Source organism: Vipera berus (assembly GCF_964194415.1).
Source record: "Vipera berus genome assembly, chromosome: 11".
Lineage (NCBI taxonomy): Eukaryota > Metazoa > Chordata > Lepidosauria > Squamata > Viperidae > Vipera > Vipera berus.
In genome coordinates, this window is record NC_138214.1 from 14,453,008 (window position 1) to 14,470,643 (window position 17,636).

Sequence of the window (17,636 nt, forward strand, 5' to 3'; positions counted from 1 at the left end):
TAAGTTGATGATTTTGTGTTTGTTTGTTTTTAAAAAAAATATCCCACAAACATGTGTGAAAGATCACGTATATGTAAAACTCACCTTTTCGCATATGCACAAATATTGTCAATCAGGGGGCAGTTTTTCAAGGCTGCCTCAACTTTGCCAAGAGAGACGTACTCTCCGGCTTGCAACTTCACCAAGTCTTTTTTACGATCTGGGGAAACAACCAAACACAGTTTGGGGTTTGAGAGAACCGTCCTCCTCCGACGGAACACCCCTTCCCTCAGAAGGCACCCTCTGGGCAGTGACAAGCCAGCATTCCCCAGACATTTTATTTTAAGAGACCACGATGCCAGTTCTCACGCAAAACCAATTGCTGAGATGACATCTTTTACCTTTGCAAATGTGTGTTACAAAAAGGGAAGACCGTTTACACAAACAAGGCAACTTGGCTGTGAGGTGTATAATTCACGGCATGCTTAGAAGAGCTTACTAATATAAAAACAGGGCCAGGTTTCTTTCTGAGCAAACAAAGTATTGTGCCTACCTATGATTTGCAGGCACCCGTCAGAATGAAATTCCCCAATGTCTCCAGTACAGAACCATCTCTGGCCATTGCCATCGACAATGAAATCTTCGGCTGTTTTCTCATCATGTCTGAAGTATCCCATAGAGACATTGGGCCCTCCAATTATAATCTCTCCCCTAGGGTGTGGCAAGTCTCTTGTTGTGTAACCTCCTGGGGGGGAAAAAAAAGCAGAAAGAAAGAACAAACCAGTGGCTACACGATTCCTTTAAATCTGACCAAAATGGTCATCAAGAAAGAAAAGCAGGGTAGTGCTGATTAATTATGTTAGGTTACTAAATTCATACGGGCAGTAAAATGCAACGATGCATTAGGTCCAACCAGGATCACAAAGTTTCGGAACCAAAAAGCCTTTGAATCGAGAACCGGTGCGTCCAACCTTGGCAATGTTAAGACTTGTGGACTTCAACTCCCTAGCCAGCATGGGGCTGGAAGCAAGCATGGGAGTTGAAGTCCACAAGTCTCAAAAGTTGCCACGGTTGAAATATCTCTGATCTACAACATACAGAGGCATGTATGGGACACAAACAATTCTAACTCTTTCAAGTTGATTCGGAGGTAAATCCCACGAAATTTAGGGGTTTTTTCCCCCAGAGCCAAGCGAATACTGGATCGCCACTTCTCTCAGCATATTTATGCAATTTATTAGGAAATGGATTCACCCAATAGATCAGAAGGGTTTTTCAGTATTGGCAACTTTACGTGGTGTGGACTTCAACTCCCAGACTTCCCATGCTGCCTGTGTTATTCTGGGAGTTGAAGTCCACATCTTGTAAAAGTTGCCAATGTTAAAAAAAACCCACTGGTTTAACCAAAACAAGTTAAATGTATCTCTAGCCATCAGCCTCTTAAGCCAAGGGATTTTAAAGGTTCGTGATTTTCTATGGGGAGATCTCCCTGGATATGATTCGTCTCACAAGTACACCACAAGGGCAAAAGAGTTTCGGAACTGGGAGATCCTGGACCAAAAATAATCAGTTTTCCCAGATGGGGCTGTTAGGTAAGATAAGATAATCTTTATTGTCATTTTTTTTTTACTGTGGGCACAACGGCACACATCAAAAATGAAATTTAGTTGCTCGCTCTCAAAGTGAAACACATACACGACACACACCTAAAACATACTATAACAACGTATGTATAGACCCACACCCCTACATATACATAACAATAAAATATTAAATACTGTCCATCTTGAATATGGAAGCCTGAGAGTTTTTTCTATCCCAAAAACAAAAATGGCTGGAGGTGGGTCAAAAGCCTTGAGAAAAACCTAGAGATGGAATAACTTTCCAAGAGGCATACATTTATCTAGTTTGTCAAGGGCATGATACATACTCGTTGTTTGCAATCTAATTAATTTCTATGGAAGTTCTACCTTTATGCCATCCATTCTGACCAATATTTTGAGAGAAGAAAACATTTTCTGTGAAACGCGCATACTTTCTCTTGTTTTTATCATGCTCCCAGTATTGCACCCAACATAAATAGTGAAATATATTAATGCCAAAGCAATTTAGATATTTATATTAAAATGTGGTTTACAGATTCTTTTCTTCAGTGCAGAATTGCATTTATAGGAAGCAATTGTATCTATAATGGTTACCTGTGATATGGCATTTATGTCCATTATTTTTAAATGCTTCCTAAAATTGTACTTTAAATCAATCTCTCTTGAGTAACAGCACAGTCACTGTTCTTATGTAGGAACATTGTAAACTACATTTGATATGGAGGGATTTAAGAGACAAAAATTATAGTTTTAAGCTTATCACTGGAGGCTTTCATGGGTCTGGGATGGTATAGGGCAGGGGTCGGCAACCTCGGCTCTTTTATGACTCGTGGACTTCAACTCCCAGAATTCCTGAGCCAGCATAGATGGCTCAGGAATTCTGGGAGTTGAAGTCCACGAGTCATAAAAGAGCCGAGGTTGCCGACCCCTGGTATAGGGTCTCCTGCTCGAGCAGTGGGCTGGACTAGAAGACCTCCAAGGTCCCTTCCAACTCGGATATTCTACTCCTATTTCAGCCATGGAAACAGATTAAAGTCTATTAGAATAATGGGATTTTTCTCACCTTCTTTCCAGTCCCTGAGTTTAATCTCACAGCAGATAAGAGGAGCTCCTACTCTCCCGGTACTGTAGTCAGTTACTAGGGAGAAAACATCAAGAAACAAGGAGTGAGAAAGGAACCAAATTGTAAGAGAAGAGCAGGTAGAGCGGAGGGCCGAGTTAAGCATGTCATCAGCTTAGAGCAGGAGTCTTCAAACTTGGCCAGGCAGGCTGGCTGAAAAATTCTGGGAGTTTGACATCCACAAGTTATAAAAGGGCCAAGTTTGAAGACCCCTGGCTTAGAGTTATTACGTGGCCACAAACGCTGACCCTTATTTGGCACCAATTTAGTCTTCAAAGTTTAGATTTTTCTGTCTCGGCTTGAGCGATAAATCTTGAGCGGCAACTTAATGTGTGGTCCTGATCCTTTGCAGACTAAATTAACGTCAGGCACAAAAGAGCAGGACCATACCATCAAGTTGCAGTTCGGAAAATCGATCACTCGAGGAATCTGGTCCACTAAAGTTCAAATCTGAATCGGCGCCAGATAAGGGTCAGTGGAATTTAAGCGGTGGGGGCGGGGTTTGAACTTCCCACTGTTTTTGGCAGCATAAGGACTCTGAGCCGATGAGATGCTTAACTCCACGCCCCAGCTTTGCCTGCTCTTCTATACAAATGCTTTTCAAGTTCTTTTAATGTAAGTGCAGACTAGATTAAAGATGGCCCTGCAGGCTGTTTTCCGAGGGCTCCGCACAAAACACCTTTACGGTAGAAAAAGCTAATCATAAACCCTTACCTTCAGTAATGGTGCCCGCTCCACAGGTTTCCGTCAGGCCGTAGCCTTGGCCAACAGGGCAGCAGAAGCAGATGTTCATGAACCTCTGGGTTTGAGGTGAGAGAGGGGCCCCTCCAGAAAGCATCATACGTACGTTCCCTCCCAGCAGAGCCTTCACTTTTTTAAACAGCAGTCTTAAAAGGAGAAGAATCCACAATGATAACAATGAAAGGGCACAATAAGAGGATTTATAAACAGCCATTACCGGCCCCTCCCTGTAATACCTATTAATCCACCTGTTGTGGATTCAGCCCAATGTTACAGGTCAGACTGGCTTTCTGCTCTGTTCAGAAGTGAACAGGAACCAGTTTTTTTCCAACCTCCAGGCCCCAGATTTACCTGATTCATTGAAATGACTAACCCGCCCCCCCGAAATGACAGACATGGCTATCCTTCAGATCAGAGAACTCTAGTTCAAATCTGATTTTGTACAAGTCAGGGTGATTTCAACATACCCATCAGAAGTTCCAGGATTTTTTTTAAAGGATTAGATATTCTACAATCACCCAAGGGTTTGTTGAGTGGCAAAATTCAAGGATAAACCTGAGGCCCTCCATATAACCTGGACTGCAACTTTCAGAATCCCCTCATGGCATGGTAATTGATCAGGGATTCTGGGAGTTGGTGCTTAATATATTAACGATAGCAGTCTGGCAAAGGTTACCTTAGAAAAACCCCTAAGATAAGTGATGTCACTGCAGCAATTTAAAAAGCAGTTCAACCACCTACACTTAAGAGCCACTGATTTCCATGATGAATGAATGTACTCCTGAAGGGAAGGTTAGGATTTAGACAAAAGTTTATCCAAACTGGTTGAACCAGGGTTCCCCCCACCCTCAAATTTAATCCTCAGCTATGTCTGCCACAAATATTAAAATACGTCAACTGTACTTACAAGTTACAGAGAGGTGCGTCGTAACCTCTTTTTATTTGTTCCAATTTATAGTCATATCCTATCTTGAACAAAGTTTTCTGGAAATAGTTCATCTCCTGGACTTTACTCATGACGTTCTTATAAATTCGATCCATGATTTCCTACGAACAATTGAAAGGAAACAGCTAAGAGACATTTTATTCCTGAACTGGCTTATACCAGCCCAGACCAGTGACAAGAAAGGAGTAATTCATTCCATTTCAAACAGCTATTTCCTTAGTTGTATAACCCTTAATATGTAATCAGGCTAATCTATTGGCAGTCAATTTTAGCTGGGGGTTATTTGCGTAGGCACTCGGTGGAAAGCAAGGGAAATATTGAACACCCTTCTCGTTTTGAGCTATTTTAATGAGGAGCTGTCAGAATAAAAAATAAATCTGTGGCCATATTTAACCAGCCGAATGACGATCTGACGCTACTTTCAACCTATGCCAAAGTTACATTTAGATGATGTATGGATGATTATAATGTAGCATGGCCAGCTTTATTGAAACTGTTGTATAGCGTCATGCCCATGTATGAGAATTTTTGTTTTTGCTTGTTTCTTCTCTATTTAATTAAACAAATAAAGGCTATTTTAGAAAATGATTGTGAATGTTTTGATTCCCCCCCCCAAAAAAATCATGTGAGCAAAAGGGTGGCAGGAATCTATCGCATGGGTCAAAAGTCTGGGGTTCTCAGGGCAAAACTGAGATATTTTAAAGATCTGTGGTCTTGCCAAATTATATTTTATTTATTTATTTATTTATTTATTTATTTATTTATTTATTTATTTATTTATTTATTTATTTATTTATTTATTTATTTTAATTCCATTTATATCCCGCCCTTCTCCGAAGACTCAGGGCGGCTTACAAGCTTAGCAGTAGCCTTCATTCTATGTATATGCCTGCTTATTAGGGCTTTCACACACACACCCCAGCGGCATTATTACAAAGTCAGCCTATTGCCCCCAACAATCTGGGTCCTCATTTTACCTACCTCGGAAGGATGGAAGGCTGAGTCAACCTTGAGCCTGGTGGGACTCGAACCTGCACTTAATTGCAGGCAGCTGGTGTTACTTAAGGAGGCATTAGCCCACTGCTCCACCAAGGCTAGATTTCCCCCACCCACCCACCCACCAATAAATTAAATTTTTTGCAGCCAATTGGATTTTGTCTAACTACTGGGTGCGCTTAATAGGGTTTGATGAGGCAAGGTGTACAAAAAGAAAGACAGATTTCCAAAATATATATTCTGAAACATGAGCACCAGCAGCTGTTTCAACCAAACAAAGCTGTAGATATAGGCATATCTGCAACTGGTTTTATAAGATGCAAGACGTAAAGGGTTGCGCTTTTTTTTTTTTACACTTGTGAGGCTAAGATGGGTGATCTATATAAACCAATTGGGAAAAATAAGTTACTGTACTTTTTGAAGTTTAAAAGTCAACATTTAAACCATTTTTAATAAACTTCCAGTGTGAAATACACAAAGAGTTTCACAAGCATCTCGTCCTTACTGATACTTACTGGCACAGCTGCCATCAAAGTGGGCTTCAGAACACTGCAATCTCCTTTGCTTCCCTTTTTAATTTTGCTTGACTGAAAGAAGGGGTAAAAAAAAAAGAGCGAGAGCCCAATTTTAATTTCAATTATTTTCACAGAAGAATAAAACCATGGAAAGATGCTTAGGGCTACTGAATTTTGCAAACTGAAATAATAGGCCAAAAGGAATGAAAGGTAGAGCGTTTGTCATATTTTACTGCCCGAGGGTCAAAGAGCTGATCAGATTTTAAAGCTGAGGGGAAAAAACAGAAAACCCGCAATCGAGAAAATACTTCAGGAGAGTATTTTTAAGATGTCCTTATTTGTCAACGTCACTTTGGCTCTAAGACTACTTCTCACTGTAAGGCTACACAATAATATTTTAATCTGTGTAGTTTTTAATGTTTTAACATTAAAACATTTTAATAATTTTTTATAACTTTGTTTTGTAACGTTGAAACTGGGCAGAGTCACCTGGTAGGGGATAAAAAATTGATGAATAAACAAACACACAAAGTTCTATCCAACGTTTGCCATTAACTGAACACTTTCCCCCCTAAACAATTTACAAAGCAGCTCCATCCATTGGCTTACCTGGTCTGACAAGGTGAGCGGAGAGGAATATCCAATCCTGCAGCCGTAGGTAATACAGGAAATTTCTGCCGTCAGCTCTAATACATGAGCCAAAGGCAAGTAGCCAATATATGTGTCGTTTGGTCTAAGGGAGAAAAATGAAAATGGTTTCAATGTGGCAGTCGGGATAGCTTGGTCTAAACCAGGGGTAGGCAACCTCGGCTCTTTTATGACTCATGGAAGGGGTGCGAACCGGCTGAATCCCACCACTGCTTAGACCTGTCCTTTCTAGTTACTATGGTGCTTATAGAAATGTTACCTTCTACACAGAATGGCCTTTCAAGAGGGGTTTGCTTAGGGTTTATCCTTCCATCTTTTTGTCTCCCAGATACTTGAGATACACCTGGCTGTTCTGACATGTTAACATCCCACATTATTCTGTGGCCAGGCTTGAGTATGATTCATTATCATCCCTAATGCTCATTTTATTTTTGGTTTTAAACTTCTATAGATTATACGTTAAGCAATTCTGTGCCATGCTTAAAAGACATGACGCTACCAGGTAATCCAGAAATAAGTTGTGCACAAACATATTAATTCGCTCCAGCCTCCAGGTTGTAGCGGTCAGGAACATCAGTGCTTTTTCTGCTTGACTTTTGGACAGCTAACGGGCCTAAGAAAAACTTGAAAGGCCACTGTGGATTTGCTTGAATCGAACAATAAAAGTAGAGTACAGCTCTGAAGCATTTGTTCCGCTCCTTGAGCAGTGTAACTGCATATTTCTGTTTCACTTGCAGCAGCAGAAACACAGGACTTATCTTTACCCTATAAAGATTAACCTTATTGTTTTGATTGCTCAATTAGTGGAAAACCATCTTGGGAAGCAAATCATCAAGAAGAGCGTAAGCTATAAGGTTTCCAAAGCCAGAAAACCATATTATCTCTTTGAGATAAATCTATTTATTTCTAATTATACATATAACCAGATTATATAATTTATAATTATAAATATAACTATAAATCTGTTTATTTCTAATCTCGATGACTAATCTCTTTAAGTTTATGGCTGGCTCAGGAATTCCGGGAGTTGAAGTCCACGAGTCATAAAAGACCAAGGTTGCCTACCCCTGTTATAGACCAATGGTTAAGGTACAGGTCATTGATTCTGAACAAGCTGAATATATTCTTCATAGCTATGATGAGCACCACTACATTTCTAGCATGAGCTGGATAAAATACAATAGCGATGTGTATATAAGGAAGGAAGGAAGATGGTAACATGGATGGATCATTGCTAAGGCTCCAATAAAGGAGAATATTTGTAACTGTCAGGACCCACCCCAAACCACGTCTTAGGAAGACAAAACTCTTGGAGCCAAATCTAGTCCAAAACGAATCTTTACTATGACATGCTTGGTTGTAGGAATACAAGACAGGACTTAATATTGTTCCACGAACTAAACCCTTATAAAGAGTTCCCGGTTCAACCCCCCCCTTAACCCCATTTGGTCAGTCCCCCATCATTTACCTCGTATCATCCCTTGTGGGAAAAAGGAACTTAGGACCTTTTATGTTTATTGCTCTCTTCCGTGACACAAGCCAGATGGTAGCCCCCCCTTTTGTTTCCCCACTTCAAAACGCTTCTCTTTTCCTTTGAAATGCCTAATTTCCGAGGTAGGTAAAATGAGGAGCCAGATTGTTGGGGGCAATAAGCTGACTTTGTAATAATGCGGCTTGGGGGGGGGGAAGCCCTAATAAGCAGGCATACTGTATACATAGAATGAAGGCTATTGCTAAGCACATTGGTTTGTGCTTAAATTGTAAGCCGCCCTGAGTCTTCAGAGAAGGGCGGGATATAAATGGGATTAGATTAAAATAAAATAAATAAAATAAATAATACCGGTTCAATACACATCCCTTCCCTCCTCTTCGGGAGATGGCAGAATCCATGGAATAATGTTTTAAACATACATTTATGAATATGATATAAATGGATTCTGACAGTAACTCAGGATTGAAATGAGGGATCCTTGGTGCTCTCTGAGCATGCTTGTTTCCTTGCAGAGGTTTTGTTACCCAAACTAAGGAACATCATCAGCACTGAAGTTACCTAAGTTTAGGTAATGAAACGTCTGCAAGAAAACAAGCAAGCTTACAGAGCACCAAGGACCCCACAGTCCCTTCTTCTCTTTCATCTCCACAAACCTCACTCCCTTCTAGCACTGATGATGTTACCTAGTTGGGTAATGAAACGTCTGCAAGAAAACAAGCAAACTCAAAGAGCACCAAGGACCCCACAGTCCTTCTCTGCCCTCCTTTCTAGCACTGATGATGTTACTTAATTTGGGTAATGAGCAAGCTCAGAGAGCACCAAGGGCCCCTAAATGCTAAGGCTATTGCAATTAGGAACGCAAGGTCTTAATCCAGAAATACATAATTCTCCTAGTACCCAATGTTATTGTGTCCTAACCACAATCCAAGCCCGCTTCCCCAAAATCTCAAAATTATGCAAGTTGGGCAAAAATCTCAGAAGATCTGGCAACTATAGGCTAAGATCTTGCATGAGACACAATGTTTGGGACGTTACCATGCCAAACCAATGGGAAAGGGAGGACTGATGGCATTCTTACGGGTCCAACAGATTCCTGGGAACGTGGCAATATCCATCCCTGATTTAATCTCTTAACATAAACAGCTGTTACTACCAAGCATCAAGGAAGGATGATAAAAGAACTGGGCCAGCTCAAAATCTGTGTCTTCATTCTGTTTACAGACTCATCTGTAGCTGGAGACGGCAGCACACAGAAGGGAAGATTTAGCAGGGAATGGAAGGTCTTGGGTTTCTAATCTGGTGGACCGTCAGCTGCTGTCCCAAAGGTGCTTTTTCCAAATAACTAGACTGTGTTTTTTTTCTTTGAAAACGTTTTGCTTCTAATCCAAGAAGCTTCTTCAGTTTCAACTACTAACTTCTTGGTTGAGAAGTGAAATATTTTCAAAGGAAAAAAACACACACAAGAAAATCCAGTTGCCTTTTAGAAAAAGCATCTTTGGGACAACCATGTCCTGGATGATTGAGAATCTCCATGGACATGTTGCCTCTATGTCAGCCCACCTGCCCTGTTAGTGGAAAGAACCGAATTATAAACAAGTGCATGTATTTAATGGCAGGAATTGCTTACCCCAGGCCAGGTATTCGCTCACACTGTCCAGTCATTCCAGCTATCAAGTTTTTATGGACCATCATGACCCCTTTGGGCCTCCCTGTGGAACCGCTGGTATACATTACTAGGGCCATGTCTGTAGGAACAGGGCGGCAGGGAGGGATGCTTACTAGACAAAGATAAGAAGGCAAAACGGTCAGATTACAACATTGAGGAGAAAATAAAACTTGAGTCTAAAACTAATAAAATGTTTTACACTGTGAAAAAACTGGTAAAAGTGCGTTAAGTGCATACAGACTTGCAAACCAAGCAGGGATAAGCCTTGCGGGCTATATTGCACTAAAATGTTGGCAACAGGGGGAAAAATTCTGATCGCTTTTGAGAAAGGAAGATGTAGGCCTAGCTAATCAAGGCACTGAAACGATGGCCGTGCGGTCATGACACCATTATGCCAATTACCTCATTCTGGTTTGTGTTGGACAGCAACTGTGACGGTGGAGAAAAATGCTTAAGATTCTTCCCTAACTTTTTCACCTATTAAAAATCTGCAATGACGAAAGCCAAGACTACTACTACTTCTTCTTCTTCTTCTTCTTCTTCTTCTTATTATGATTATGATTATTATTATTATTATTATTATTATTATTATTATTATTATTATTATTATTATTATTTATTTTAAACTGTATTTGGCACTTTTACTTCTAGTGCTAGCAAATGAGCTCATGATGTTGGCGGTGGTGATGCACCTTGTTTTAAGAACCCTCTAATTCCAGAAAGTCTCAAAACACAATGATTATATATATTCCCTCGTGGCACAGCCTCGTGCACAATTTAAGCTGCTGATTAAGATCTCTTCTCTTGCTCATCGGAAGGCTAGTAGCCACACTGGACTTTCTTTCTCAACAGAGATTTGAGATGGAATTTCCAAAGCCACAGCTACTCTTCCTGTGAGTTATGACATTCTGTCCTCATCACAGCAGCAAACAGACCAGGCCCTTTTGACTGGTTCAGCTCCCTTTCAAGTCCAGAGCATACTTTTAGAGAAGCGAACTTATTGTGAAGCAAGAAGAAGCAGTCTTGAAGATTGCTCAAAGTCGAAAGGAGTGTGCTCTTGTGCCGAATTAAAGATGAGCTTATTCAAATGATTTAGAATGTTGCTTGTCATATAAGAAAAAGAAAAAAAACCCCACGTAACATGATTGTGGTAAAGGATTTCAGCCGGTCTACTTACAATGTTCTGGTTTGGCTCCAAGTTCTTCTACTGCTTGCATGTTATAAATCTCCAGCCCTTTAGGATAGTCTGATTTATTGATGGTCTTGTTATCTACATAAATGATGTGTTTGAGGCAGGGAATTTTTGACAGTACATTCTGAGGAACAAAAACAGTTGAGAGTTGATTGTATAAACCCAAGCAAAAGTTTGCAATGTATGACATATGCCAACATCTACTTCTTGTGATTGTGAAAGTCCGTTGTTGTAATAATGTTTTAAAAATATATTCTTCCTATTTCTGACTATTCAAAAACCACCAAAATATGGGGAAATCTTATTTATAGAGTTTTTCTGTTTCTGTTACAGCTACAGCATTTCCAAAGCAAAGAAGTTTCATGCAAACGAAAATGGCTGGTTTTCAATGTTTAGTACGGAAATTATGTCTGTGATGATTAATTTCTGACACTTTTCTGACAATTGTTATGACCACACACATTTTATAGTCTCATTGCAAATTACCACTGACTACAGCTTCCCACTATACTCAAGGTTCAGCCTAGTAAACTTTAGAATGTCAATCTTTAGTCAATACAGTACAAATACCAGTATATCAAAATAATATACTATATGTTTCACAACAAAATATAAAAAATCCACCTAGTGTAGGGATTGTTTCCTTACCAATTAAATTATGTTAGGCCCCATTAGTATTCCCTAGTATCTTTTAGAAAGTCAGTTTTGATCTTAGAAATTTATTTAATTTTACTATTGTGTTGACGAAAAGATTTACCTTTAGTTTGCCTTCCAAAAGATCTAAGCTGGTGATTAAAAACGATGCTTCAGATTCATTTAATCCATAGGTTACTGCCTCTTCTCCAAGGGTTGCGTATAGTGTAACAACTATTTAAAAGGCAAGAAGTTAGTAAGTTTACTCTTGCCCTGTACACCGCCCTGAGTCCTTCGGGAGAAGGGCGGTATAGAAATATTAATAAAATATAAATATAAATATAAATAACTAATTCAGCTGAAGCAGTAAATATTCCATCTTCATTTTATATTTCATATATAGGTAGTCCTCAACTTACCACAGCTTACTTAGTGAACATTCAAAGTTATGACAGTGAAAAAAAAGTCGCTTATGACAATTTTTCACACTTAACGACCGTTGCAGCTTCCCCACGGTCACGTGATCAAACTTCAGATGCTAGGCAACTGACTCATATTTATGACAGTTGCAGCATCCCAGGGTCATGTGACCCCCCCCCCCTTTGCAACCTTCTGTCAAGCAAAGGCAATGTGGGAAGCCAGATTCACTTGACAACTATGTTACTAACTTAACAGCTGCAAGGATCCCCTTCACAACTGTGACAACAACGGTTTAAAATGAGGCAAAATTCAATTAGCAACTGTCTTAACAGAAATTATGGACTGTTGTGGTTATAAGTCAAGGACTGCCTGTATACCAACTACTGTAAGATGAACAATGTATTTAGAATAGAATAGAGCTGGAAGGGACCTTGGAGGTCTTCTAGTCCAGCCCTCTGTTCAAGCAGGAGAACCCATACCATCTCAGACAGGTGAATGTCCAGTCTCCTCTTGAAAATCTCCAGTGATGGAGCACCCACAATTTCTGGAGGCAAGCTGTTCCACTAGTTCAGGGGTAGGCAACCTCGGCTCTTTTATGACTCATGGACTTCAACTCCCAGAATTCCTGAGTCAGCTATGCTATGCTGGCTATGCTGACTCAGGAATTCTGGAAGTTGAAGTCCATGAGTCATAAAAGAGCCGAGGTTGCCTACCCCTGCACTAGTTGATTGTCCTCACTGTCAGGAAGTTTCTCCTTAATTCCAGGTTGCTTCTCTCTTTGATCACTTTCCAACCACTGTTTCTTGTCCTGCCCTCTGATGCTTTGGTGAGCAACCTGGTCCCCTCTGCCTTGTGGCAGCCCCTCAGGTGCTGGAACACTAATATCATGTCTCCCCTATTTCTCCCTTTCTTTAGACTAGCCAAACCCCAATTTTAAAAAGTAGGTAACTACTTTGTCACGGCTATTATTTAAAGGCATAAAGATTTATGCCCTAATAAAGTCACTGGTCTTAAAACAAATCATTTCATTATTTTATGTTGCATATATCTGAACCACAGGTACAAATGTTGCCACTAATTCATCACAGGCACTGGCTTCCAAGGCACCTTTGTGCTGGACATTTGCACTTGAGGGCAAACATCATTTAGGAGTGATGACACCCTGCAGAGGACCAGGACTACGGCCCTCGTTGATGTAGGCGGAACCCGGCACAGATACTCACGAGGGAAGTTGTACCGGAAGCAAGACTGGGTGGCGATGAACCACTCAGCCCGGGTCTCACAGAACACGGCCACGATGCTCTTGGGCTGCAATCCGAGCGCCACTAACCCGCTGCCAAAGTGCTTGACTTTCTGGCTGGTCTCTTCGTAGTTCAGCCATCTATAGTTTCCTAGGATTAACTGGCCAAGATTAAACACTTGATCGGTGAGCGTTAAAAGCAAGGAGATCAAAACAAGACTTAAAAATATATATATATATAAATGGTTCAACGACTGCTGACGGTTTGGTTTATTGTTTTAAGAAACTGTCCAAGCCACACTAGATTTCCCTGTTCCATGAATGGCTCACTTGGTTCAATAAAAGGGGTTCCCTCTGAAGCCCCTAACCCTCTGATCATATAATCACCCTTTTCCAATCCATAGGACAACAGCATGCGTGATTAAATGCATTGTGTCTGTATCAGCAAAGTATCTACGAAAAGGGCCATCCGGAATCCCTATTTTCATGATGGCCAATGTGGAGCAAACGGGAGAGTTTGAAAGGAAATGGGACAAGTAAGATATAGTACTAGTAGTCTTCAACATACAATCATTCACTCAGTGACGGTTTGCACTTACAACAGCACTGGGAAAAGTGACTTATGACCGTTTTTCACGCTTACCACCACTGCACCATCCCCATGGTCAAAACTGATCAAAATTCAGACGCTTGGCAACCGACTCATATTTATGACGGCGGCAGTGTCTCCCGGGACTACGTGATCCCGTTTTGCGACCTTCTGACAAGCTGATTCAATAGGGAAATCAGATTTGCTTAACCACCGTGTTGCTAACTTAAAAAATGCAGCGATTCTCTTTAACGACTCTGACAAGGAAGGTCGGGAAAGGGGGCAAAATTCACTGAACGACCATCTCGCTGGGCAACAGAAATTATGGGCTGCTTCGTGGTCGTACCTCGAGGACTGCCTGTGCCTCTCTTTCAGAACTGACTTTAGAGCTTTCGCCTCGTCCTGTTGGAAATCGAGACTTCTTATCTTTTCACACCTCCTGAAGATCTTTTGGGAAGGATGATTTTTTTTAAAAAAAAAAAGAAACACGTGCTCAAAAGTCATTTACCTTTTTGAATACTTTTCCGTTTGGCTGCATTTCGTTCTCTTCGCTCAGGACCTCTCTTGTTCCAAGACAGTCTTTCTTCCCAAACTTGGTCACAGCAAGGTCAAACAATTTGTCCAGTGTGTCCGCTCCAGGGAAGTCTATATTGGCTAGTGATTCCATATGTGAAATGGACCGATACGGACCTCCGGGGCTGTCGGAGACGGCCTTAGCTTTTAAGCGCTTCGCCATAGCTTTTTTCTTCTTCACATTTGTAAGAAAATACCAGGGTATGAATACGAGCGCACTGTACACGTTTATCAAAAAATACAGGGGGAACCACACAAGGGTCCAGAGTCTTTGTTTAAGATTCATAATGGACAGCTTTCTTTTTTTAAAAAAAAATCTGTCACCTGTCCTTTTGGGAAATCCAAGTTTCTTAAGGTTTTTTTTTCCCCTCAAGGAGAAAGCAGCAGCAGGAGCAGCAGGCAAAAGCAGAAACGAAGGCTTTAGGTGATTGAAGTTTAGAAGAATCACTAAAAGGTTAGAAACGATCAGCAACAATCAGCAATAGCAGCAGCAAATTATTTGAAGATCACGGCTAATCAGAGAGCAGTAGGGAAGAGAGAAAAAAAAACAGCAATAATTTGTTAGCTTCGGTCCTTGATTGGCTTCATTTCAACAGGCAGCTGGACCCTGGACATCGAAGGAGCTGCTCTAACATTTGGTAAACAGTGTCACGGAATTTAAATCACTGCATCGGAAGGAAGCGGATCTGTTCAACGGATCTTTGCCCCCACTCTAAATATTTGGGAGATTTAGGTAAACACTTTGCTCTTAAAATGTCATGCTTTTAATCCAATTGAGCAAGATGACCATTACATCATGATGGTCAAAAGTCCATGGATTTTCCCCACCCACCCAAATGTAGAAGGGCTAAGAAAGATTTAGTAAGGCGGTTTATGATTCTGACAAGCATTTCTCTTTGTCCTTTATTGAACTGTTGATTTGTAGGATTTTTGCTATTGTAAAGGAAACTGATGTGTTGTAAACTGTTAATTATTACATAAATTCTTTAGAAAGTTAACTTCAGCAGACTCTTTTTTTTAATTAATTGCCCCCTTCCAAGTAAACGTTCAAGCTAGCTCAAACTAAAAGATGAAAGTTAATAAAAAGGCAGGAAGAGAAAAAACAAAGACAAGACAGGGGTAGGGTTAGGAGCATTGAAATCAATGTCAACATTTAGAATTTCAATTAGATCTATTTTCAGCCCTCTGCTAATGATCAGAGGGCTTCATGTTGCCAATATTCAGAAGAGGAAGGCCTCTGAAACAAAGGACGTGTTTTCTAGAACTTTCCCCTAAACCTGGCAGTCCAATGGACAGGGGGGGGGAAAGGGGAAAGAAACTATTTGTCAACTGTTTCTTCAGTCTAATGCCCTCCAAAGGTTTTGGGCTGCAATGTTCATAATTCCCAAGGGCGAGGCAAAACATTTGGAGGGCACTTATGGCAGGAAGGCAGTTCCAGGGGAAAACTGTAATGACGTCGTAGCCTTCAAGCACCATCGTAAAGTCTAGGCAACCAGTTCCATCTTGAAAATACTTCCAGGCTGTAGACTGGATTCTCCCCATCCCAATAATGGAATAGGGTTCCTTTTAAACTTCTGCCGAGTATTGTGGCTGTTTACTTACTATAACTAGTTATTTTTGGTACAACAGCAGGGTCACGTATTTGGTTACAGTGCTCAAATCATTGCATTAATCATTAACGCTCTATAATAGCTTCCAAGGGAAGTTGAGTGACTGGACTTCATTGAAAACAAAGGCATGAGATCTAAATCCCAGCGACCAGAACAAAATGTCATTACGGCATTCTTCATTCTGCTTAGCATAGTATTTGTCAGGTGAGAAATGGACGACATGTTACGTTCCAGTTATGTTGGTTTATTGCTCATGCCTATACACAAGAATATAGTCAACTAAAGGTCAGCACTAAATTGGCACTAGGTAAGAGTTAAGAGAATTCAAAACTTAGACCGTTTGTGGGAACCTAAGTACTCCAGGGTGATTCCTCTCCTGACTTTGGCCCCAGGATCTGCCTGTCCTTCTCCTACAGTATCTCCGTAATGCTATTTTGATAAATTTTTTTCCATTTTATTCAACACTCCAGAATAGTTTCCACACGAAGAACATACACACAAAAATGTTAATATTACAATCAGTGCTTGACGTAACACATAACATAAAGTATTATCTAAGACTAAAGCGCTTAAGAGTTTCTGAAAAGAAGGAAAAATTATGCAGGAACACAGTAATTCATAGAACCAGCTCCAAATCAGCTTCCTCTGCCCATTCATTTGGATTGATAGGAAGCAGCTCCCAGACACAGTCTCAAATTTTAATTTTCAAACACCCGGTTTTCTTCATTATTTCCCCAAATTTGAAAGCACAATGTATTACATTCATGCATTCTGCAAAAGCCAAGACTGCCGAATTATATGGGTAATTAACAGATGAATAAGGACAGGCTCCAATTAGAAAGGAAACTGACGCCCTACTTACGTTACTTCCCAGAGAACTCGAAACAAATTCAATCCACGGCAAGGATGGAGAAACCGTCGTCAGGGTTCGTTTCTAGGCTAAGAAAAAGTTTTATGTAAAAATTAGTAACTTTGTCCACTAGCAAGTTAGTAACTTCCTTTCTTTCCCATCCTGTTCTGAACCTTTGGAACATGTTGTGTCAAGGCAGCGTCAAAGTTCACACACATACCAGATCAGTTATATAAATAACTTCAATCAATAAGTCCTTCGGGAGAAGGGCGGTATACAAATAATAATAATAATAATAATAATAATAATAATAATAATAATAATAATAATAATAATAATAATAATAATAATAAGCAGCAACAGGCTGAAAACCAGAAGCACAGAAAGAGATGTACATTAGGTTCTTACTGCAATCTGAAATAGGACCGTATCAAGTGGCAAAACTAAAGACTTCTGACTTATATCTTTATCCAAGCTTTGTTTGAGCTGAAAACAAACAACTGGGTACAAAAATGCCCAATTTGTTATTAATGTTATTGAGCAACTGAGAATGGGCACATACTTCTCCTCAGAACTAACAATACAAATCACCATCCTTAGATTAGAAATGGAAGCTTCTAATCCTTGTTCAATTTCAAAGTTAACACTAAACTCAAAAGGGCAGAGTACACAATTGTGCAGTGTGTGGCCAGCAAAGGGCTAAGGTCAATCAAGTAAGCCAAATAAAACAAATTTTTACCTTAAAACAATGTCATGATGACATTTAACCTGACCACTCCATAAAAGAATGGTAAGGTTGTATTTGTCTTCTGTCTCTCTTTC

At 40.3% G+C, this 17,636-nt stretch overlaps 1 protein-coding gene across 2 annotated transcripts in view; it reads right to left on the reverse strand.

Moving 5' to 3' along the window:
• ACSL4 (acyl-CoA synthetase long chain family member 4) overlaps positions 1–17,636 on the reverse strand; it is a 46,702-nt gene that overhangs the window by 6,698 nt on the left and 22,368 nt on the right. The window contains exons 2-14 of one of the 2 annotated variants that reach the window (XM_081336691.1): positions 16,827–16,903; positions 14,290–14,529; positions 13,176–13,353; positions 11,657–11,766; positions 10,885–11,023; positions 9,669–9,819; positions 6,511–6,634; positions 5,902–5,973; positions 4,352–4,491; positions 3,418–3,590; positions 2,647–2,721; positions 533–724; positions 85–199 (exon numbers count right to left, since the gene is read on the reverse strand). In XM_081336691.1, coding sequence (XP_081192817.1) covers positions 85–199; positions 533–724; positions 2,647–2,721; positions 3,418–3,590; positions 4,352–4,491; positions 5,902–5,973; positions 6,511–6,634; positions 9,669–9,819; positions 10,885–11,023; positions 11,657–11,766; positions 13,176–13,353; positions 14,290–14,517 — 1,697 coding nt within the window. In that variant the 5' untranslated portion in view covers positions 14,518–14,529; positions 16,827–16,903. Of the gene's footprint in view, positions 1–84; positions 200–532; positions 725–2,646; positions 2,722–3,417; positions 3,591–4,351; positions 4,492–5,901; positions 5,974–6,510; positions 6,635–9,668; positions 9,820–10,884; positions 11,024–11,656; positions 11,767–13,175; positions 13,354–14,289; positions 14,988–16,826; positions 16,904–17,636 lie in introns of those variants that run through there. The other variant, XM_081336690.1, reaches the window with a different exon arrangement.